Source organism: Rhinolophus hipposideros (assembly GCF_964194185.1).
Source record: "Rhinolophus hipposideros genome assembly, chromosome: 23".
Taxonomy (NCBI): domain Eukaryota; kingdom Metazoa; phylum Chordata; class Mammalia; order Chiroptera; family Rhinolophidae; genus Rhinolophus; species Rhinolophus hipposideros.
Genome location: NC_138069.1, coordinates 15,632,770 through 15,657,831, shown reverse-complemented (window position 1 = coordinate 15,657,831; position 25,062 = coordinate 15,632,770). Strand labels below are relative to the sequence as shown.

The 25,062-nt window shown below is 48.5% G+C and overlaps 1 protein-coding gene across 3 annotated transcripts in view; it reads right to left on the bottom strand.

The window, feature by feature from the left end:
• The window catches only part of CYSTM1 (cysteine rich transmembrane module containing 1), a 68,822-nt gene extending 56,224 nt beyond the window's left edge, over nucleotides 1-12,598 (bottom strand). The window contains exons 1-4 of one of the 3 annotated variants that reach the window (XM_081035790.1): nucleotides 12,122-12,598; nucleotides 11,537-11,628; nucleotides 10,956-11,171; nucleotides 2,846-3,045 (exon numbers count right to left, since the gene is read on the bottom strand). In XM_081035790.1, the coding sequence (XP_080891916.1) occupies nucleotides 2,846-2,858 (13 nt within the window). In that variant the 5' untranslated portion in view covers nucleotides 2,859-3,045; nucleotides 10,956-11,171; nucleotides 11,537-11,628; nucleotides 12,122-12,598. Of the gene's footprint in view, nucleotides 1-2,845; nucleotides 3,046-10,955; nucleotides 11,181-11,536; nucleotides 11,629-12,121 lie in introns of all 3 variants that reach the window. The other 2 variants (XM_081035789.1, XM_081035788.1) reach the window with 2 other exon arrangements.
• Between the last annotated feature and the right edge of the window lie 12,464 nt (nucleotides 12,599-25,062).

Here is a 25,062-nt window from a genome sequence, read left to right as displayed (position 1 = left end):
TCTTCCCTCCAGGGAAGCAAACAAATAAACACATGTGAAAAGAAAGGCAGTGAATGATGCCAGCACATGCACAAAACCCAGAAAGGAATGACCAGATTCTTTTTTCGTGTCAAGGTATTAAAGAAAGGAGAGGAAAACAATCTACGCTTCTATTGTTTCCTAGCTCACTGCTCTACCTGGTTCTAATGGAATTTGAAATTCATGTGAAGGAGAAAGAGGCAAAGTCATCATTTACTTCTGGCCATGGTTCAAGATTTAGTTTTCACTAGAGCAATTCCAACCAACCGAGCCATCCAGGAGCTCAGCGGCAGCTCAGCTCAAAGTGCCATGTTCAATCTTAGTTGCAGGGGGCGGAGCTCACCATCCCTTGAGGGACTCGAGGAGTTGAACCGGCAACCTTGTGGTTGAGAGCCCACTGGCCCATGTGGGAATCGAACCGGCAGCCTTCGGGGTTAGGAGCATGGAGCTCTAACCGCCTGAGCCACCGGGCCGGCCTGTGCCTCTTTTTCTGATCTACATTTTCAAATTCCAATTTGCTAGTCAGGAATGTCTCCATTGCAAATGACTAAAATGCTATTCAAATTGGCTTAAGAAAGAGGAAGAGAGAATTTATTGGCTTATGAAACCAAACATCCACAGGTGAATCTGAGCTTCAGGCATAGCTGGATCCAGGCACTCAAACACCGTCACCAGGAATCTTGCTCTATTTCTCAGCTCTCTTTTCTGTCCGTTCTCGGGCAGTCCCTCTGAGAGTGTCAGAATTACATTCTCAGCGAAAAGTCCTAGCAGATAAAAGTTTTCTCTCCCCACAGTCCCAAGAAAAGCTCCAGATTGGCATGGCAGTGTTTGCCACAGCTTTGGATAACTTGCTTTTCTCGGGATGTGTGGCTGCAGCTAGGGGTTGTGACACCTTGGCTAATTCCATTCTCCTCTCTGGAACTGGGGGTGTGATCGGCCTCTCCCACATCCCACATTTGAAAGTGTAGAAGGAGTGGCTTTCCCAGGAAAGTTACTAGAACTAGGAGGAGTGGATGCCGAGCAAATAAAGCACAGCTGACCCCTACAGGCCACTGATACCAAAACCACAGCCTATGGAAGGTTCCCATAGGCACATGAAATATAATATTCCAATAGGCTTAAGTTTGAATCCACTTAGGAATCAACTCACTTTCTCCTATATTTCCAGGGCAATTGCATCCAATAGGGAGCAAACCCTGGCATTCATGGTGAGCCTTGTCGATATCGTGGCATAGAACCTGTCACTGCTTTCACCTGAGTGCACCCTCCTCTCTTGGCAGTCTTACATACTTCTGAGGAAAGTGCTTTAGAGAACACAAAATGCCTTAAATATGTACGTACAGCACCTTGGATTCTAAGAGTCATCACACAGATGTGTATGTTTTAATTGTGACTTTTTGAAGCACTCATTCCTGAAGTTGCCTGGCATTTGGATAATGATCTGAGAAACCCAGCCCTGGAGGAGAATATGTTTTTGTCACAGGCTGTGACTCAACTGAGTACGTCAATGAAGTTTCCATCAACCCTGAAGAAACTCTCTGCTTTTTGATATTTTGAAAGAATGAGAAAAAATCAACATGTAAATTAGAAATAATCAGCCTGTAAGTCCATCTGCATTTATAAAATGGACCAACAATAATTTAGCACATAACATATGAAGATCAGTATTCAGGAAAACATTAAAGCCACATATTCATACAACATAATTACTAAATACTTACTGAGTATCAGGAACTATACCAGGCTCTGGAGATGTAGGAATACGCAAGACAGATTTTAAAAATACTTGCTTATATGAAGCTTACATTCCAGAGGTGTGCCCGTCTGTATACTATCTTTGAGTCTCCACTGTGTCACTGACAGGCAATAGTCAATACACCAAAAAGCATACAGGGCAAATTATCGGTGAGTGCTTCCTTTAGACTAGACTTTCTACCAGTGCTCTGCCTACATTATCTCATTATTCCCATCTTCCTGGGGATTAAAAACAGGTTTCAGAGAGGTGCCCCACATCTGCTCAAAGAGCCATAGAAAGTAAGTGGTGGGGTCAAGACTGAAACTCATACCTCCATATCTGCCTTTTAACTTGGACCCTCTCTTAGGGTGTGGATGGGGAATCATGGGGAGGGGTGGGGACAGTGGCAAACTGGGGAACAAACTCTGTGCAAAGGGAGCCACAGTTATTCAGATCCAGCTACTTGTCACAGGGGAATGTGGTCCAGTGTAGCCAGGTTTTCTGATTTCTCAAAAGAAGTCAGCAAACAGGATTTTGATGTGAAAACTAATTTTTAAAACACGGTGAAAGCGAAAAGTAATCTGTCTGGGCATAATTCAGATCATAGGTCTGCCCCTCTGTGAGGTCACATTGTACCAGAAGGGTCCCTGCAGAGGTAGGATTCCAGATAGCAACCCTGAAACTAAATATGGGTAGAAAACTGCAACCCTGAAACTAAATATGGGTAGAAAACTGCAAATACAGCTGTCGTCCTTACACAAAATATTCATTTCTCAGGTTGATTTTATAAGGCTAAGGTAGAAAAACGATGCCCTTGTTTACCAAAAAAGCAAAGTCATTAATGAAAGGTGACAGGGAGGCAGCATCCGGAGCATTCCAAACCCCTACTGTGGAGGAAGTTGGCAGAAAACCATCCCTATGCTTGGTTGACAAGCCAAACTTATCTGAACGGGAAAATTTAACTTCAGGGCGGGCTCTGTGTTACATCTGAGGTCCTAATAATGATCATTATGCTGTCAGCATACAAGAAGTGGCTCAAAATAATTCTCCTGCTGAAAGTCACATTCTACTCGCTTCCTGGCCCTTCCTTACCTCCTCTGCCCATGGCCTCCCATGCTCAGCAAGCCTTTCCTCTTCCCACTCTATTTGCCAAGGGATGGCAGCCACAGGACATATGGAGGTCTCATCACCGGGGGTGGTCTGTCACTGGAATGGAGTTGGTCTCCAGGTGGTGGCAGTGCCTCTTCCTGTCCTGGCTTTTGGAGGGAGGGAGGGAGCACAGAAGAGCTTCCCTGTTTTAAAACAAAAATATTTGTACCATCAGTAGACTGAAACTGTAAGACAATAGTTTTACTTAAAAAGCGGAAAGGAATTTCCCATCCGTCAGATCTCAACAAGATCAGAAAACCAACCTCTGTTTACTACAAGAATTGTTTCAGGAAGGGAAGTAAAATCTGGCACATGAAAAATCCCATTTCTATCTGCTCTCCAGATAGCAACTTTGCAGCCATATGCCATGTGTGCTTCATAGCAAAACAGTTCTGTAGTGTACTGGGGACAGGTCCACTGCTGCTGCTGCTGCCACCCCGCCTCCACCACCTCCTTGTGTTGCTTGGTAAGGCTGAGGCATGCGGCACTGCTGCGAGATTCTTAGAAGATCAAGCCAGTGCCTCTGCCTGGGACCCTACAACTCGCTTTGCACCCTGGAGCTCTAAGTGCCGGCTCCTCCGGGCTCTGGAAGCCTTCTCTTTGGAAAGCACACATACAGAGTAAGGATTTAAATGCCTTCTGAAAAGGGATGGGACAAAGAACACTTGTACTCTACCCCTCTCCCCTCCCCTTGCTTGGAAGATCATTTAGGATTAGAGATGAGGTGACTTCTCCCACTCAGGGGAGGCAGGGCAATGCTATGATTAGGGGTGTCCAGAGACCTGGGTTCCAGCTCTGGTTCCCCTACTTCCTCATCACAGGACCCAGAGTAATTTGTTAACCCTTTTGTGGCCTCAGTTTCCTCATCTGTGAAATGGAGATAACAACACGTGTGACCACATGGAGCTATGGCAAAGGTTCATTGGTGAGATGATGTGTGTGGAGTAGAAGCTGCTCTCTGCACAGAGCTCATTCTCCCGTTCACTGCAGCCTCTGTGAATCCCCACCCTGCCCCCCAATCCACACCCTAGGACACGGTGCAAATTAAAAGCAGATATGTGTTCACTCTTGGCCCCACCACTTATTTCTGTGGCTCCTTGGACAGGAGTTACACATGATGCCTATCCCTTGCAAATCTTTAGCTGCACCAGTGGAAACAAGCTACCTTTGCTCCCACCACATTCAGAGCCTTATTTTAGATGCCAACTTTGCCTGAATTTCTGGACTGCTTAGGCCACAGGCCAGATGAGAGTGTGACTGTCCTGCCTCCTGCTCCAGGCCCCTGACATCTGGGTGGGTATGGAGTCCACCTGCATCAGAGTGGGAGGGCCACTTTGTACATATGCAGATTCCTGGGCTCCATCCTAGGTGCATTGCTTCTGAATCAGTGGAGCCAGGGCCAAGGAATCCTCAGGTGTAACAAGCCCTCTGAGAGAGCAGATGCATGCAAAAGTTAGCATTTATGGCCATAACTCGGGTGCCTCAAACTCTGCAGATCTGCCTCCACCTGTTTTTCCTCATGTGTCCTTCTTAACTGGACCAAGGCAACAAACGCAAACATAAACAATGGGACCACCTCAAACTAAAAAGCTTCTGCATGGTGAAGGAAACCATCAACAAAGCGAAAAGGCAACCTACTAAATGGGAGAAATTATTTTCAAGTCGTATGTCTAATAAGGGGCTAATATCCAAAATATACAAAGAACTCACATAATTCAATTGTAAAAAAACAAGCAATCCTATTAAAAAATGGGCAGAAGATCTGAATAGACATTTTTCCAAGGAAGATACAAATGGCCAAGAGGTACAAGAAAAGGTGCACAACATCACTAATCATCAGGGAAATGCAAAACAAAACCACGAGATGTTACCTCACACCTGTTAGAATGGCCATCAGCAAAAAGACAAAAATAACAAACGTTGGCGAGGATGTGGAGAAAGCAAACCTTTGTGCGCTGTTGGTGGGAATGTACATTGGTGCAGCCACTATAAAAAATAGTATGGAGGTTCGTCAAAATATTAAAAATAGAACTACCATATGATCCAGCAACTCTACTTCTGGGTATTTATCCGAAGAAAACAAAAACACTAATTTCAAAAGATACACACACACACACACACACACACACACACACACATATATATATATATAGACAGATAGATATATCTATATCTCCCCATGTTCATGGTTGCTTTACTTACAATACATATATTTAAGTATGCACCGATAGATGGATGGATAAAGAAGATGTAGTGTGTATGTACACACAATGTAATATTACTGAGCTATAAAAAAATGAAATCTTGTCATTTGCAAGCAACACAAATGGACAGAAAAGAAAGGTATTATGCTAAGTGAAATAAGTCAGACAGAGAAAAACAATTACCATATAATCTCACTTATATGAGGAATTAAAACCAAACAAACCCAAACTCATAGATACAGAGGACAGACTAGTAGTTGCCAGAAGTGGGGGTGTGGGGGGGCGAAATGGACGAAGCAGGTCAAAAGGTACAAGACTCCAGTTACAGATAAGTTATGGGGATGTAACGTACAGCATGGCGACTATAGTTAATATTCTGTATTGCATATTTGAAAGTTGATAAGAGAGTAGGTCTTAAAAGTTCTCATCACAAGAAAAAAAATTTTTAACTATGTGTGGTGATGGATGTTAACTAGACTTTCTATTGTGGTGATCATTTCACAATATATACAGATAGCGAATCATTATGTTATACACCTGAAAGTAATATAATGTTATACGTCGATTACACCTTAATATAAAAAAAGAAAAAGTTAGCATTTATGGCCCTCAGGTGCCTCAAACTCTGTAGCTCTTTTCCTCACCCTGTTTCTCTCGTGTGTCCTGCTTAGCTGGATCATCATAAGTCCCCTGCAGGATCAAGTCCCACGAGGCATTCAAAAGCCTCTCACTCCAGCCTCAGATCTCCTGCCACCTCCCCTCCTATAGGGAGAACTCCAACTAGACTTATATTATACTAAGGTCTTGGAATATTTCATGGGGCTGCATGCCTCTGGGCCTCTACAGACACAGTGCCCTTCACTGAAATACCGTTTCTTCTCTGCTACTCTTGCTTCAAATTTCGGCTGAAATGTCACCTCCGCTGGGAAGCCTTCCCAGATGTTCCCAGGTAGTGTTGACTGCTCCCTTCTCTATCCATGTACACGTCCATGGATGATAGCCCATGACCTTGCATTGTCTTTATTTGCTTATGTTTTTCTGCCCCACTAGACCAGGAGGGATTTGCATTTTATTCATTTCAAATTCCAAACCATTATCAGGGCTGAAATGGTCCTGGCTCCTGCCCACCTCTCCACCCAGTCTCCTACCAATCTTTACCCCACCCACTGGCTTTCAGACTGTTCCCAAGATTATCAAACTGCTTCCTGATTCTGAGTCTTTGTTCCTGCAGCAACCTTTTCCTGGAATGCCTCCCACCCTCTCACACACACACACCTAGATCTTTCCATAGCTGGCTTCCTCTTGACATTCATATCTCTGTTCAAATGTCATTCTTCAAGATTTCTTCCTTAGCCAACCAATCAGAAGTAGTCTTCCTTCCCCATTATTCTCTCTTATAATACCATATTTTCTTCTCTTTGTAGAACTTATCACAGGCTGTATAGTTAATTCACTTTGAAAATCAGGTTTATTGAGACATAACTGTATACAATAAAATACATCTGTTTATGGTGTATAATGAGTTTTGATAAATACCCACCACTCTACTTCAAGACACAGAATATTTTCATAACCTGTATAATTTTCCTGATTCCTCTTCCCAGCCAACAACCCCCCACCCCATAGCCAGCCTCAGTCACTTACTGCTCTACTTTCTGTTCCCATAGCTTCATTTTGCTTGTTCTAGAACTTCATTTAAATATAATCATACAGTATGTACTTTTCTGTCTGGCTTCTTTCACTCAGCATAATATTTTGGAGGTTCGTTCATGTTGTAGTATTTATTAGTATTTGTTTCTTTGTATTACTGAGTAGTGAGCTATTGTATGAAGATACCACAGTTTATCTATTCGCCTGCTGATGGGCACGTGGGCCATTTCCAGTTTGGGGCTATTATGAATAAACTGCTTTGGCAACTCAGTTACAAGTCTTTATATATGGACATACATTTTCATTTCTTTCAGATAAATACCTATAATGGGTATATGGTATGTTTAACTTTATAAGCTACTGTCAAACTTTTTTCCAAAGTGATTTTTCATTTCACACTCCTGCCAACAATGTATGAAAGCTCCAGTTGTTTAACATCCTTGCCAACACTTATTACCAGTCTATTAAGTGTTAGCCATTCTAATGGGTGGATGGTATTATCTTGTGGTTTTAATTTACATTTCCCTAATGCCTAATGACGTTGAACAATGTTTCATATGCTTCAAGATATCTGTATATCTTCTTTTTAAAGTATTTGTTAAAATCCTTCACCCTTATTTTAATTTGGTTGTTTGTCTTATTGTTGAGTTATAATATTTATTTATATGTTGTAGATACAAATTATTTTTCAAAAATATGTATTGCAAAACTTTCTTCTAATTTGACCTTTTCATCTTAATACTGCCTTTTTCCTCCTTTTATGATTAGTTCTTTCTGTGATCTAAGAAATCTCTGCCTATCCCAAGTTCATATAGATTTTCTTCTTTTAGAAGTTTTACAGTTTTCTTTTTAAAAAATTTATGAGTAGTTCTTTGATCCATGTCAAGTATGTTGTGAAGTAGGGACTGGAATTCATTTTTTTCCACGTTATTGGAAATTCAGTTATTCTAGCACCATTTGTTGAAAAGTCTACCCCTTCACTTATAGTTATTTAAACTTTGTTTCCTTTTATTTCATTATTATTTGTCTCTCCCACTAGACTATAAGCTCCACATATTTGTTCTAACTTAATCTGAGCTCTTTTTCTATCACTGCTACCTCCTTGCAGGTAGAGAAAGCAGAGAAAGGGCTTGCTTGCAAGTTAATTCTAAACGTGATCCCAGGAATCGGGAGAAGGGGGGTGGGGAGTGAAATAGGAAGGCAGGAGAGCCAGGACAGCTATGGAGCTGGTCAGCACTGCAGGCAACTGGGGCTCAATCCCCTGCGAACCTGCTGAGCAGAGTGCACAGTGCACCTCAGAACCGTCCACCGGTATCAGAAAAGGGGCATATATCTACCAACTCCAGCCCCATTCGTTAGGGGTTGCCCCAGTAGGGTTAACTTCCCCAGACTTTCAGGCCAGACAGAAGCCCAGCAGAGGCAAGAGCTGTGGGGGACAGCTAAGCCAATGGGCTTCCACCTGCTCCAAGCTGGTTGTCACGGTGATGGCTGAGTGCCAGGTGGGCTGGAAGGCTGAGAGGAGGCTCCCAAGAGGCTTCCGATAAACAGTCATTCACACAGATTTATTGTCTCCTGTGTGCCAAGCACCGTGTTAAGCACTGGAGATAGTCATAAAAAAGCCAATCCCTGTCCTTATGGGGGAGACAGACAGTCAACAATTCAGTAATGGACATGTATTTTATCAAGCAGAGATAGTGCTATGGAGTAAACTAAAACAGGGTAAGACAATTGTGAAGATGGGTGGAGGGATGGGGCTCATTTTGACCACCAGGAAGTCCTCTGAGACATTGACATTAGACAGAGAGCGAATGGAATGAGAAACTGAGCCACGTAGATATCTAGGGCAAGAATATTCCAGGCAGAAAGAACTGCAAGTGAAAAGCCTTGAGGGAAGACCAAGCTCAGAGTGTTAGAGAAACAAGGAGGTCGCTATGGCTGGAGCGGAGTGAGGGGCAGAATCACAAGAGGTCAGGAGAGAGGTCTGGCGGCCTCAGCAGAGAGTTTGAATGTCTTTCTGAGTGTGATAGGAAGCCACTGGAGGGTTTTAAGAAGAGTTATAACTTGGTCTTATTTATGGTTTAAAAGTCATATGGGGTACCATTACACATGCATTAGAATGGCTAAGTTAAAAAAGAAAAAGCGATAATACCCAGTGCTGGCGGAGATGCAGAGCAATTGTAACTCTCCTGTACTGCTGGTTGTCCAGTGCCCAAATAAGAGAGTCTCGTGTACCCTTTAACCAGCTTCCCACAATGATGACATCCTATACTGGGGATGCCAAAAAAATGTATACACGTGACTTGTATTCATTTTTTGTTATTGGTATATATTGAGTATTACAGTTTTAATACAGTTTTTTTTGCTTTCTTAAAATGTGTATACAGTTTTTGGGCACCCTCTGTATAGAGCTTATGTACAGAGCTTTATAGAGAGCTTACGTGGAGCTGAAGTAAAATATCAAAACCAGGACACCGAAGCTGGTACGTTACTGTTGACTAGACTACAGACCTTCCTGAGTTTTCAGCATTTTTTAACCTGCATTCATCTGTGTGTGAGGGTGTGTGCAGAGTTGTATGCACTTCAATCCCACGCATGGGTTCATGTAACTACCACCACAGTCAGGCTAGAAAACTGTCCCATCGCCATGGAACAACTCTCTGGTGCTACCTCTTTGTACTCGTACCCTCTCTCACTTCATACCTCCCTGTCCCCTGGCAACCACTAATCTGTTCTTCATCTCTATAGTTTTGTCATTTTGTGAATGTTATATAAATGAAATCATACAGTATACAACCTTTTGAGATTGAATTTTTTCACTAAGCATAAAGCCCTTGAGGTCCTAACAGGTTGTTGCGTATGTTATCAATGGTTCATTCCTTTTTACTGCTGAGTAGTATTCTTAAAACAGATGTACTACAGTTTAGTTATACACCAGTTAAAGGATGTCTGAACTGCTTCCAGTTTGGGGCGATTATAAAAAAAGTTACTGTAAACATTTATGTACAGGTTTGTGTATGAACATGAGCTTCATTTCACTTGAATGGGGTTGCTGGGTTGCATTCACTTTACCTTGACGTAAAACCACCAAACTCTTTCGCAAACTGGCTGTACCATTTTTGCATCTGACCAGCAGCGTAAGAAAGTTACAGTTGCTCTGCATGCCTGCCAGCACTGCGTATTATCACTTTAATTTTTTTTAAATTGTAGCCATTCTAATGCTTTTGTGATGGTACTCCACACGACTTTTAAATCATAAAGAAGACCAAGTCGTAACTCTTCTTAAAACCCTCCAGTGGCTTCCTATCACACTCAGAATTATGGCATTTGGGAATGATTGTCATCTTTCTTAGGTGTGATAACATATGCTTATCATATGTCCTAATTTTGAGGTATATATTGAGATATATATTGAAGCTTTAGAGGTGAAATGTCAGCATCTACAAGGTACTTACTTACAAATGATTCAGCAAATATATGCTTATGTATATCTGTTATTTAAAAAGATGGCAAAATGGGAACAATTATTGAATCTAGGTGTTAAGTTTACAGGTGCTCACTGCCTTATTCTTTTAACTTTATATTTGAAAATTTTCATAATTAAAATGTGAAATAAAAAAGGAATAACCCTCTAGTATTTATAACAATATGGATTAATCTCAAAAACAGTATGGTAAGTGAAAGAAGCCTGACTCCAAAGGCCACATACTGTCAGATTCCATTTTAGAAAAGGCAAAACTATAAGGCCAGAAATCAGATCAGCAGTTGCCAGTGCCTGGGGTGTGGGGACATTGATCACTAATAGCAAGGGGAACATTGTGGGGGTGATGAACATATTCTATATTTTGATTGTGATGGTGGTTACACGACTGTTTGTCAACACTCAGAACTGTAAACTAAAAAATGTGAATTTTAATGTGTGTAAATTATACCTAAAAAAAAAAAGCAGAGGAAAGTATCATGTGCAGAAGAACTATTATAAAACAAGCTACATGAGGACAAGGATCTTATCTTAGACTTGTTCATTGTGCTTTAACAGACTTGGCGTCTAATAAGTACTGAATAGATATTAGCTAGTATGTGTAGTAAGACTCTTTCCCCAATAAAATCCCTGTGTTCCGGAGCCATGTACTGCAGGCTGCGCACACAGCAGCTGTCCATGGCTGTTTGTGGAATGGGGGATTTGGCCTTGTCTTACTCACATGGGTTTGATGTTTGTCCGGCTGAATCCTCTGGAACAGTGGGGTTCCTCGGTGTCCTTTATCCTGGTGCTCTATGCTGGAGGGAGCTCTGTGGGCCTCTTAGGGACCAGCAACAGATCCAGGAAGTAGTGTCTCACTGCTCCAACAGAGACCCAGGTAAAGGCATTTACCTTTCTCCTGAGACTCGGAAATCAAAACCGAATTCCCATCTCCATGCTGCAAAGACTCATTTTAAAAAGAAGGAAGTTTTAAAAAGGAAATTTCCTTTGCAAACATAAAATGCTAAATAGACATGATATTTTATTTTCCAACATAATAATAACTACTATTTGGCTTTGTCGGTGCCAGGTCCCTTTCTTTACAGGTACGCTGTTATCCTAACAGCACTTGAATATGGTGGTTCTGATTAGGAGCCCCATTGTACAGGTGAGATAGCTGAGGCTCAGAGAGGTGAAGTGACCTGCCCTTGGCCATATCTTGGCGTACTCTGATTGCTGACTCTGCACTTAACTGCTCTACCACATGGTCTTTCACAGAGCCCCCCACCCTGCCCCCCTTTCAGCCACTAACCCTCCCCCTACCTGGGGACAGTCTTTATGTAGAGGCACTGTGGGTCCAGCAGCACCACGCGGGCCATGAAGTCTCCTTCTCTGCGTCAGAATGGATGTTCTTTCTGTGGTAGGGTGAGTGGTCCCATTTAGGTCAAATATAAAAGGGAAGGAGAAGGATGGGGGTGAAGGAAAGAAGGAAGGGGAGAACATGCAGAAAACACCAGATGCTCTTTCTAGCTTTGAGAAAACATAGCATTAGGGAATACAGATTTTTATCACAGTCTGTTAGGAGGAAGAAGGGGGTGGGAGAGTAAGCTGGGGAGGAAGAAAGGGCTTCTATCCAGACCTCAGAATTAGGTCTGGGGTCAATGCCAAAGACAAAAAGATGGCGATGATGACAACAAAAGTCACAGACACTGTGGCAGGTGCTCAGCTAAGCGCTCCACATGAGTCATCTTAGGTAATCTTTTCAGTAACTTTTCAGACTTAAGTACTATTATTTTCGCTCCCATGTTAGATTAGGAAACTGAGCCACGCGGAGAACATACATTAAATCACATATTTTCATATGTACAGAGTCATATATAAATACATGAAGCTAACAATAGTAGTTACCTGAGGTTTGGTGTGTGTGACAGGTGGGGAGCTTCAGCTTTTTACTGCATTGTGCAATAATTTTTTACAATGGTAAGGTGTATCCGTATTGTGTGCTGGAAAAAAAAAAAAAGTTTGTGGCGCTGAAGACTGTCCAAGGGTCCCATAAATGATTCGGAGCCAGGTTTCAGACTCCAGATCTCAGTCCTTAACCACCACGCTGCATTGCTTTTCGAAGAAAGGAGGAAATGACTTCTGAAAGGCACCAGCCCCTGGTCCGATGCACCTTCCCTGGGTTTCCTCGGGGGACCGAGCCAGTCGCACGACTCGGTTCTCGGGGAGCCGATTGCTCGGTGTCCAGCCCCGGGGCCCGCCCACTGTAGCGGAGCCACGCCGGGAGATGAGAGTGGCAGGAAATCAAGGTCAAGGCCCCGGACACAATGGGGCCATTGTTGGTTTCCAGTCAGTTGACTTTCAAGCAGCAGTTCCCCATCCACCCTCGATCCTGCTCCCCACACCCGCCCCCTGCCAGGAATTCACCCAAACCTACGGCCTCCTTTTCGGCCTCCGTCCGAAAGGAGCCGCATTCCGGATCTGGTCCCCAGACGGGGGAGGCTGGGCCGCTCCACGCGTGGTGTTACGGCCACCAGGTGGCGACAGAGCATCACATTTCTGACGGCGCCGCGGGAGGCACGGGGCCGGCCGCTCAATCACTGACGAGGGCGTGGGGAGCACTGCCCTTCCTGTTGTATCCAAAAACCACGTTACATTATACTTGCCCTGACGCCTTTCTCTGAGCTCACTGGGATCTCTTATCTCAGGGGCTCTTCCCTCAGCGCACGGCAAAATGGCTGTGGGTTACAGCACTTTTCTTCGTCGGAGAGGAAAACCCAAGGGGAACCTCTTTAACTCCGTAAATCGCAGCAGGTGGAATCTTGCCGCCTCTCTGGTCTGCATTAATCAGTTGCTGACCGATTGGTTACGTGAGTGTGTAAATGTCATCTCTCAAAGGGCTTCCCACCCCCCAGCCCCAGTCTGAATCATGTCCTCCTTGTTCTCCCTCAGCACCCGCGGTAGTTTTCCTTCTTGGCATGTATCACAATTTGTAACTGGACACATCACATATTTGATTCTTTTGCACTAGAATATACGCTCCGTGAGAGCAGGGACTGGGTCTGCTTTTGTTTACCAATGCATTCCTAGTGCCTAGTAATGGGATCTGGCACGTAGTGGGTGATCAATAATTATTTGTCAACATAATAAATGAACCCAGTGCTCAATTGAGTAACGAACGGGAGTAGAAGCAGGGCTTCAGGTTCCGGACAATTCGGCATGTGTGAATACAAGTGGTGCCTGGGCCCACTGAGCAGGCGGCACCTGCCCAGACTTGCCCCGGAGGCAGAAGAGCTTTTCGATGAAGACTTCTGGTTATTACCTCTACCCCAAACCTACTGGGAAATTTTGCACACATCATTTAATCTTTGTTTCAGTTTCCTCATCTGTAAAATGGGGATTAAAATGACACCTATTTCCTGAGGACATTTTGAGGGTACTGAGAAATAATATATGGAAGGTACTTGGCACAGGACCCCGGACACAATAAGCACTGGGTGAATATTGGCCAATATTATTATTACTGTTGCTGTTGTTGGGGAAGGAACTTTCATAGAGGCTGAAGCCCGAGTGCTCAAGGCAGATGCCGGCTGAGGGCACAGGGGTTTGGGGCTGAGAGGGCAATTCCACTGGGACCTGTCCCTTGGCAGTTCCCCGGGTTTGGTTTCTTCTGTGAACTGGTTCAGGAAGTGTAGGCTGGTGGGGTAGCAAGTTTTACTCTCTGGTCAGGGTCAGACCTGCCTCTGCTGCAACCACCACTGGGGAACATTCTCCTGCTGTTTCTCAGCCTCTCCCGGACAACATGGCCCAAGCAAGCCCTTGTTTAACATGCACATGTCAGGTGGGTGCCAGCCCCTGGGGACAGTGGTGAGCCAAATCATCTTGTCTTTGCCGTTAAGATGCACCCAGTCCTGGAGGGGAGGGCAGATGGCAATTAAAGCAACACAGAAAGAACATACACACTGTGATCAGGAGACAGGCCAAGGGTCATTCCCTCAGGAAGTGACTTGTGGGCTGGGAGCTGAAGGATAGGGATGAGGAGCTAGCCAAGAAAAGCCCTCCCAGAAAACAGCCCCTCCTGGAGACCTCTCCGATAACCCCGTGGAACCTCAGCCCCTTCCTGGGCCAAGCATATGCTCAGATGGGAGAAGATGCTAAACAAATACAGACCAAGCACACAGCTGCCCCACTTGTGTCACCTGGGGACATGCCTACACCATGTCAGATCCCCAGCCCCAGCCCTGGGGAAGGAGGAAGAGCCTTTCAGGGAAGTGGCCAGAAGCCTGCCACTGGTTCGAAAAGGCCTAGGAGGGGGAACCTGGGCAGCACGCCAGCCCCAGACCAGCATTTCAATTGCTACCAAGGAATCTTGCAGCCCCTCTGCAAAGCGGCTGGGAGTGAGCCAGTGGTTCTGAGGGCCCATATATACCCGCCACCAGCACACTGGAGTAGCTGAGAGCGTGACTCTGGAGTCGGGTGAGGGATGCAGGAGGGTGAGGGGTTACGGGTTACAGGGGTGGGGGTGGGGGTGGGGAGAGCCCGTCCCTTTGTGACTTGCCAGCTGTGGCATGTTACTTAACCTACGCCTCAGTCTCCTTGCCTATAAAATAGGGGCAATAACAATAGCAACAACCTCATAGGATGGTTTTGAGGATTTGGTGTGATGTGGGCACTTAATAAACACTAGCATTATTATTATAATACATTTTTTAATTAGCTCTTTTATCACCAGGCTCTGCCAGTTCAGAGATAAGGAACGAGACCCAGATAGGTTAAGTAACTTTGTTTTGGGTCTCAGGATTCAAATTCGGATTCCTTTGAGTCCAGAGCCTCTGCTCCTGAGAGGTGGTCCTAAATGCCCTGAGCAAGGTGGGATCAGAGCAGGCAGCAGTGGGGAGGCGGGGAGAGAACCCCTGGGGCAGGTGAGTACTAAGGCCAGCTGTAGAGCACTGGCAAGACTTCTTGCCAGCCTGAGCCACAAGTCTCTGCTCACCTGTGCAGGAGTTTGTGTTGCCTGCTCCATCACCCACTTTGGCCTGATGGGCTTAGCCCCCTCCCTTCTCCTCTCTTCCCTCTTTGCAGTCATCTCTACTAATAAGAGTGTCCGTGTGTGTGTGTGACGCTGATGTTGGCCAGGTTGGGCCCAGTCAGTGCACCAAGCTGAGCTCAAGTCCCTTTCCATGTGCCAGGGTACAATAGCCCTGCCACCCACTCCTCACCCAATGAAATACCCAAGCAGTCCTCATTTTTGAGACAATGGAATTAAACAGCCACTGAGTGGGTGGGGTGAGGGTGGAGGAGCATTAGAACCTTCATGAGCCCATCCTGCTCCCTCCCCAGCTGGAGCAGAACTGGGCTCAAGGAGGAAAAGGTCAGATGGGCTGCAGAGTGTGGAAGATGCTGCCCTGTAAGCCCTGGGTTTGGGGGTGAGCTGGTATGGTGGAGGAAGAGCGATGTCGGCCCAGCTTCCTCCACCCTCTGCAGGCTCCCGAGTCAGTCAGACCAAGTTTGAGTCCTGACAGTCACTTATAATGGTGTGACTTTGGGAAGTCACTTAACTTCTCTGAGCCTCAGTTGGCCCATCTGTAAAATGGGGTTAATTAAACTCCCATGAGTTTTGTGGGGATTTAAAACGATAATGAATAAAACATGCACGAGCACAGTGCAGACACCAGCAAGCCCTTAACACACGATCTCCTTTGCTGCTGTGGCTGCTATGGTGCTGGTACAGCAGGCGAGGCCACGCACAGAGTTGCACAGAGTTTGGCCAGCCTCCAGAGGGAGGTCAGCCAGGTCATCTGAGGGAGGTTTCCTCCCTGCCTGGTCCTGTTGATAATGACATCAGGTTCCTGGGCCTTATACAGGAAGCTCAGAAGTCCTGGGAGACTTCTGAGGGAGAAGGGAGAGTCACCCTCCCCTACTTCACCGCCAGCACCCTACCCCCACTTACCAGAATGCAGGTGTCCTGGCCAGCCTGTGAGGTGGGATGGGGACTCCTGAGTCTGAGGCAGCCTGATTTCTGTTTCTTTAACTTTTGCCAATGCCAGACACCAGGTTCCCTGAGCCAGGGAAATAAAAAGGGGGAAGGATGGAGCCGGAGGCACAGTGAGGAGAAGGAAGAGGTTCTCCAATGTTTAAAGAGAAAAGGGGCCATTTCTATCTGTCTTTTAATCTCAGGCTGAAATTGGTGACATTAGGCAGTGTATTTAAGACATCTGTCCCCACTCCTTGCCACCCCCTTAGAAAAAGAGCTGCCCTCAAAAGCATGATGCTGTTTGCAGGCAAGCTCTGGGGTGGAGGTCAGCCAGGGTGTGGAGCCTTGGAGCTCGATCTGAGCTTCGATTAGGCTGGAATGTTCCCGGTCCGGTTCGCAGTGATGTCCTCAGGGAGATGGTGGGAGGGTGTCTGGCTGTCCCAGGTTTCTCGGGCTTAGAAACCCACAGGCCCTGCCTCCCTTTAGGGCCTGTGATTTCTGGCCCCCACACCCCCTCCTCTTGCCTCTGCCTGCCTCACCCCCCATTTCTCAGCATCCCGCAAAGGGCTTAGGCTTTCCTGGGCCTTGCTCATAGACTCCACTCTGCCCCTACCACCTGTCATCCCTTTTGTCTCACTAATTTAATTTCCATTCTTTCTTTAGGACTCCCTTCCCAGAAGCCTTGCTGACCCCTCCCGGTCTCAGGCTGGGCTGGCTGTCTCTCCCTGTCACCGGCATTCATGCTGTCTCCCGAGTACTTGCCTTGTATAGCTTCTGTTCCCTCTACCACTGCAACCTGCCCACGGACAGGGACAGTGCCACTGCTGGGCCCTGGTGCACACACAGGACCCACATGTGGAAGGTGCTCAATGGCATCTATCAACCTCGTGGCTTTAAGAGTCCTCAGCTTAGGGTAGATGTGGGGGTGGGAGGGGAGTGACTCGGGCCTTCAAATGCTTTTCCCACACCCGAGGCTGCCTCTCATCTCTCTAAGTCTTGGATTTTAGGCTCTCTTTTTCTTCCACTAAACCCCATCCCTCTTGTCACAACCTGATAAGGGCCGTGGAGGTGGTGTAGCAGAGGAGTTAACATGGGCCACCTGCCAGCTGAGGGACCTTAACCCAAGTTTCCTCTTCTGTAAAATGGATAATTACAACACCTTTTTAGGGGAGCTTTAAGAACTGAGTATAATCCCCTAAGAACTGAGTATAATCCCCTCTTCCCTCCCCCTGGCTACTCTGGACAAAGGGTGACTCTCTTTCCTGAAAGTCTGTGCAGCTCTGGATTCTGGCTTGGCATCCTATTTGCAGCAGTACTGCACCCCCCCCCCCCATTCCCTCCCTAGGACCACACCTTTCCACAAGGCAGAAGCCAGGGCAGCTCTGGCACAAGTGGCAGTGGTATCCAGGGAAGCTTCTGGGCACATGGGACAAATAAGTGGCTTCAGTGGCAGGTTCTCTGCCTCCATGTTTGTTTAGCTTTGGGCTCAGGGGACCCCCTCTGGCTTTATGGGTGCCTCCTCAATCTGATGATTGCCTGCAAGGTGCCAGGGTCTGGGGGGCAAGACGGGGGGCAGAGTCAACCCAGGCATTGGAGAACTTAGCCATCAGAAACATGGAAACTTTGGGCAGACTGGCTGCTGCCTCCCTTCCCTGGTATCTGGAGGCCTCACTGCCCACCCTCAGGCCACCATCCCCCAAACCAGGAAGACAATCTGTGTGGAGGCAGGATGAACTTGGCCGAGGGCCAAGGCCCGCATGGCACCCGCCCCTTCAGTGCTCCTGCCTCCCCCAGCTTAAGTGTCTGGGGGATGGGATGTAGGAGGGATGGAAGGAATGAAACCTGGAGGCAGACAAGTTTCAGTTTAAACCTAACTAGCTGTGTGTGACCTTGGGCAAGTGACTTCATTTCTCTGAGCCTCAATTTCCTAAGCTACACAAATGGGGATAACAGGAGGTCTCAGAAAGTTGTAAGGATTAAATAATAAAATTCATGTAATGCACTGAGCTCAGAGTGCACGTTACGTGAACAATAAAAGGAAGTATTACTATATTATTATATCCCTTACTGTGTTCCCAGCATCTCCCCAGGATACTTGAATGTTGTCCACCCAACAGAGTCTGAATCTGTTGAACATTTCTCATACTTTAAAGAGTAGCTCCGTTAACTGAAATGAGAGAAGAGAGGGGCCCACCAAGTTATAAGACAGGGGCTGCTATCCTTTTCTGCCCCCACCCCACAGGGGGCCTCACGTGGTCCTGCTGCTGTTCTTACCTCTTCCATGTCCAAAAGCTCAGGGAGGTCTTGCTGAATCTTCCCCACACAGGATGTGGAGGAAACTCAGGCAAGCAGGCAGCTCTGCCACCCGAGGACCAAGTGCTCAAGAGTAGCGTGGGTACGTGCCTGGCCAGAAAAGTGATGGCAAGGATCACACTTTTGCTCAGTGCCATCCTTCTGGCTTTCCAATGAGGATTCTCAAATGTTTCCCTCTATAGAGATGACTCATGGGCAGTGATCCCAGCAGCAGAAGTGGCCCCTTTCTCTGCTGGGGGTAGAGGTATGTGTTTCAGGGGCAAACAATGCAGCTACAAAGTTTTGTAGCCACTGTGAATGTGGACTGGCAGGCAGAAGGGCAAGGGAGAGGCTGAGAGACCCACAGCCCCAAAGGTCTGGGCCACAGAGGAAAGCAGGTGCATAAAGCATTCCCCTAGGTCCCAGGCTCTGGCCTATGTGCAATCACACAAGGAATAACACCCCCCAGACACACACACACACATACATCAGTCTTATCCACATCTGTAAAGACAAAAGGGAGCAAAAGAGCACTTCATCTACTACAGGCTGCTGCCGGTTAACCTGTGGCAGTCATACAGACACTGGCGTGTCAGCTGAGTGACCCTGGCATTCCCACGCAGGCCACCCTGGAGTTCTGTCCTGGTAAGATCAAGAGGCCCAAGGACTGAGGCCAGTGGGTGGCCCTGGCCACACTGTTGCTCCTCAGGGCTGAGGCCTGAGGGAAGCTCCTCCCAGTGTAGAGCAGGTGTTAGCACCCTGGTGAGAAGCTGTGCCCCGATTCAGAAAGAGCAAAGGGATCCTCGGCCTGCTCTGAGCCATGGGTAGGGGAGGGACAATGGAAAGCCTGCCTCTCTCCTTGGTACTGGTGTTCCCAGGGGAAGCCCCTGACTATATGGCCAGTGCAGTTCTTACCTGGAAGCAGGGTAACCGTCTCACCTAGACCCAGGCCAGAATGTGCAGTGGGAGAGAAGCCAAAGCCAGGTGAATCCAGGCATCTGGAATAGCTGTTTTGTTGGGTGAGTTCAGACTGAGGCCTCTGCTGGCCCTCTCCTGAGGGATGGGGTGGGGGAATTACTTACGCTGGCCAGGCCTGTGTAATGAGAAGCCAGAGAATGAGTGCAATGGAGTGGTGGGGCTGGGGGTGTGTGAATGTCAACCTGCCAAACCTCACTGCACCTCTCTTAGGGGTTCTTTTATTAAACACCCCAATCCCAGTTCTTCCCATGGAGCTCAGGAGACCGGGACACGGCGGCCCCAGAGCCTGAATCCCCACGCCTCCCCAGGTCTTGCCAGTGACCACTAGGGGCGCTGCGGCCACCTGCCACCAATTAAGAGGCAGCAAGGAAAGGCACCTGGCACCCTTAGAGAGGGCAGGGCCATTCGGAGGGGCTGGCAGGTTTCCTGGCGAGTGGGGGAGGTGAGGGGTAGGGTATAGGCAGGAGCCTTCTGGAAGTTCTGGAGTCATATTTTAGGGGGACGATAAGCACTGTACCAGGTTCTGCCACGTCTGTGTCCCTGTTAGTCCCCTCTTTCTGCCCCTCCCACTCAGACTGGCTCCTGCTCTCCAATCCTCAGTACATGTGCTCAAAGCATCTTGTGATTCTCTTTATCACGGCTTATAATTCTCTATTTGCCAGATGGTTTGATAACATCTGTGTCCCCTATGGACTGTGAATCTGCAAAGTGGTACTAGTAGGATGGTGGGGGCTATGTGTGTCTTCTTTGCTGTCTCCCTAGCACTTGGCACAGAGCCTGGCACATAGTAGGTTCTTAATACACATTTGGTGAATGAATGAGGTAAAGAATTAATTCCTTTATCAGACACCATGATCTCTCTGAGGGCAGGGACTGCTTATTTATTTTTGTATCCCTAACACCTGGCATGGAGGCTGGCACAAAGTAGGTACCCACTAAATTGTGTGGGATGGCAGACCCACTGGGAGTTAACGGTGGGCCACCAGAAGCCTTGGCATATGTGTTTATGAGACTCATGTCTCTATCCCTTCCCACCCCCGAGGCAGTGAGGACATGGCTTTCTGCTCTAGGTAGCTCTCCTGGGAACAAAGGGCTCTCTAAGTGGCGCTGAGCAGGGTGAAGGGGAGTGCCCATTCTTGATTCTCAGAGAGGATGGGAGGTGAAGCCTCGGCAGGGCTGAACTACCGGGCGATCTCCCAGGTGGGCTGAGGCATTCAGGTGAATGGGGAACTTCTGTGGGAGCCAAGTCTGGTAAGCACTCACCTCTGGGAAAGCCCAACAAAGACGCTGTGGCAGCAGGGCTCCCACAAGTGCCACTTGTTAGAAATGAGGGTCTTGTGGTCACGTGGGGCTCTGGACTTTAGGCCACTTGTTGCCTTTACAGAGCCAGGAAGACTCAGAGACACAGGGAACTAAAGGACAGAGGGTGCAGGCTGGGGAGTGGACGCCCTGCATTGCATCGCTGTGTCCTGGGAGGTTAGGCTCCCGCAGGGCTGCAGAGTCGCCCAGGCTCTCTGACTGTGGGGTCAATTTCTGGGCACCTTCTATGTCCAGACGAACTGAGGAGGAGATAGAATCTCCTGGACCAAGGTCTGGAAGTTTGAAGTCTGGAGTTTGCAGCCCAATCCCACATCTCAGAGCTTGAAAGAGACTTAGGCCATATACTGATGGCCCCTCTTAGGTGACAAACCGATCTTGTCTTGTTGACTCCTGGTGGGCAGAAGAGCCACTCATTCAGGGCCCCCTCCCCCCAGAGGTTTGTCAGAGCATCTATCTGAGCAGCAGGAATCAGAATAAAGACTGACACAGATGTCAGTCCTAGCACTCCCGCTGTGGAAACCTGGGCTAAACGTTAGGGTCTGAAACCAGAACTTATGTGCAGCTTGAGACGTAATTTAACTTTTAGCTCTTGCTTTGAAAGTTGCAAAAACCCCCAAACCTAATCCAATCCAAACCCAAACAAAATGTGGGTGTTTGACTAGCAGGCAAATAGAGAGGTACTATTTCAAAGACCCTCTTTGAAACGAAACATAAACTTGACTTCATTTTATTCAATAGTAGAAATATTTACCTAGAATGGATTTTGGCTAGTGTGTGGGCGCAAAGAGGATTAAAAAAAAAAAGAAAGAAAGAAAGAAAAGAAAGCCCAACCCCACACAAAAAGGTTTATTACCAACTCTAGCAGGCCTGACATGTTTTGATACGGGTTGACTTGGGTTCCAAAGCACGGACTATTTTTCTATGGAAACAGCTTCTCATCAAGTCGAAAGATTCCTGCCCCCCCACTTCTCCGCAGTGCCAAGCGGGGGCGGGGGACGTTGGGGGAGTGGGGTTACGGGACAGGTCGCCGTCCTGAGCCGTCGGGCTCTCAGGCTGCAGCCCCAGAGACTTACCGACATACGGTCCTCACCATGAAATGACCCAAAGAGGAGCCGACGTGCGTCAACCGTAAAGCCATTTTTTTTCGTTTTGTTTTCTTAAAGCCAAATGTGGCCCCTTCATTAGGGGACCGCAACGCGGGCGGCGTGGACTGCGGAGGCCGGCTCGATCCGAGCAGGTAGGGGCGCTCCAACAGGTGCCAGCGCGGAGCGTGCGCATCCGGCGGGCCTGGCGCGGGGTCTCTCCGCGGGCACCGCAGCCCCTGGGTGCGGGAACGCCGTGCCCACCGCCCGCGGACGCTTCGAGGAGTGGGGAGAACGCGAGGAGCCGAGCTGCATCTCCCTCGCCCCCTCCTTAAATCCCGGCGTCCTCCATTTGCGGCGCCCGGGGTGCGGCCTACTCAATCACCGCCCCCAAATCCGGGCAGCCACGAGAGCAGAGCTGGGGCTGTCAAGCCGGCAGCGGAGCAGCGGGAAGGGAGCGCGGGGAGCCGGCCGCCAGCGCCCTGCGCGCGCTGAGCGGGCGCGCTGACGGCCGGGCCCCCTGTGCCGGCGTGCGGCGGCTGCGCCCTGGCCCAGGCCTGGGGCACCCAGCGCCACCGAGCGGGCCGAGGGCGGGGCTGGAAGTAGCGGCCCGGCAGTTCTAGCGGGCGCGTCTTCCCTGGCCGAGCCTCTTTGGAACGCAGCGCCGGCACGCCGGGCGTCCCAACAGCCAGCGGGCACCCTATTCGCCCCCTGGCGGCGCCGGGGACAGGCCAGGTGCCGCCGCCGCCACCGCCGCAGAATGAGCTGTCCACAGTAGCACTGGGCGACGCCCGAGGTCACGCAAGAATCTGTCCCGGAGCTGCGAACCCGGAGGCAGGCGGCTCTTGGGGGGAAGGGAGGGACGATGGGACTAGGCAACTGTAAGGTTTAGGGGTTTCCCCTGGATCCACGGTCTCCAAATCCCGCGCGGGCTTCTCCACCAGCGTGATGACTGACACCCAGGGGCCTCATCCCGGCCTGGTCCTCCCTCCTCTCACCCAGTCTCCCTGGAAATAAAAGATTCCTTCTCATTCTCTCCCATTCTGGGAAATGTCCCCATATTTCCCCTCCTTCTGCAGTGATCTGACAATGGCAGCCTTGGCCCGGCCCAGCCACACCCAGGCATGCCACTCCTGGGACCGTGTGGCAGGCAGAGAACTCTGAAGTAGTGCTAGGAGGTCATGAGGAAAGGATCAGCGTCCAGCACGTCCCGAGTGTCCACTGGCAGCCTAGCACTGCCCTAGGTTTTGTGGGAGGTAAGAGCCCTTGCCCTCTGGGTGCTTCCATTCTCCGAAGACAAACACACTCAGACTATTGGCACAGTAAGTGGCCTGGCAGCAGGAGCCTAGGATGGTGGGTATGGGCTGGAGTGTGAACACTTGGAGCCATTAGAACTTGCCAAGAGGACAGGATTTGGGGGAGGTGCAGGGAAGGGAAGGAGGGGGAAGAGAGAGAAAGAAAATATTCCTGGTCCTATCTAGAGTGGAGTGGAGGATGGTGTAGGACAGCCAGGGGGGCCACCCTCAGAGGACCTACAAAGGTGAGCTCTGCAGTGGGAGAGACAGACGGAGAAGGAAGAACTGGAGGCTGGAAGTCCCTCTGGGAAGCAGCAAAGTCTGCTCTGAGGTGTTGGCTGAGGTAGGCTGCCACTTGCACGGTTCTAAGAGGCATGTGTGCAGGTGGGAAACCGTGGCTTTTTCAAAAGACTGGGTCATACACTACCCCAAAAAATAAAATAAAGCTTGGGTTAGATTCAGAGGTTTTTGTCAGGAAGGAGGTAGCTCAGGTTATGGAAGAGAGAGGGAGCAGCTGTGGGCTAGGCTCAAAGGCGGCAGATTTTAAAAAGAGTGTTCCTGGAGTTGGGGAGGGAGCGGAGCGGTGATGGTGGTGGTGGTGGTGAAGTAATTCTGGGACCAGAAGGACCAGGCTGCCTCAAGGGAGGGAGATAGCCAAAGGGCGGAACCTGTCTGAAGGGCCAGCAGGGGGCGCAGGGGGGCCCACCAGGGCTGGCTGTAGTTGACAGTTTGTGTCAGTTTCTTCCCCATTTCCCATTCCATTTTCCTTACTCAAGTCATCTCAGGTAATTGGAAGACCCTTTCCCAGCCTCTGGCTTTGTACAAAAGACGTGGCAAACCCAGAATGAAACTTCTAGGCTTCTATGACCTCCTGCACAAATCTATCCAGGTCTTAGGACTGCTGGTATCTTGCCTCCACCTTTGACTTACAAAAGCCATCTTTTGATAGCTGGAGACAGACAAACCATTGGGTCCTGTCTCAGTAGCATGCCTTCCCACTTTGCCTTGCTTTCCAGAAAGGCCTGTCCATGCCTGGGGCTGGGCTGCTTCATGGTAACCTCCCAACATGACTCTGGGCAGGCTCTGATAGGACCACGAGGTTAAACCTGTTCGACAGAGACTGAAGAACCCAGACTCCCAGGCATTGGCCATGCTGGCACTTCCACCAGGAGTACTGAGGCTGCCCAGATGATGAGCTGGGACAGCCAGCAACTGCAATGAGGGCTTTGGGCCATGGGACCCCCCCCTGCAGCCCAACAGTCAGCACAGGCTGTGAGATGCTTGTCAGGTGTGGCAGCCCCAGAGGAAGCAGAGGGAGAGGGAAAGCACTGTCACCAAATCCTGCCACAGTAATGGCTTCATCAGGGCATGCCACAGAAGAGGGCCCAAGGAAGCACCATCTGGAAGAAGGGCCAGGGTCAAAAGTCTTCTGGGATAAGAATGGGGTGCGGTTGTAGTGTGTGTAGGGACAGGGGTGAGAGAAGTGGGGGAAGGGTCCTGGCCTAGCAGAGACCACAGAGGCCAGTGCCCCTTTGCCCAGGCCAGGGTTCCTTTGCAATAAAGTCACCGCGGAAGGGCAGCCTCCATTTACGTGTGCTCCCCTTGAATTCCCCCAAGGTTAGCCACGCCCATTTTCTTCCTCTTCTACAAGGGGCGTGGTGGAAATACAGAGAAGCAAGCCTCATTTCTTCATGGATGCTGCTTACGTGAATGTGCCTGAGGGTCTATGTTCTCCACAGCATCTGCTACCATTACCCTTCTCTCCCTTGGAACATGTCCCAGGGGGAAACATGGTCCCCTAGCCACCTTTTCCTGTCACTCCTTTTTAAAATTTACAAACACAGCTATCAATTTCTAAGTCCCTACTACGTGCCAAACACTATAAGCATGTTAGGTGCACGGCTTCAT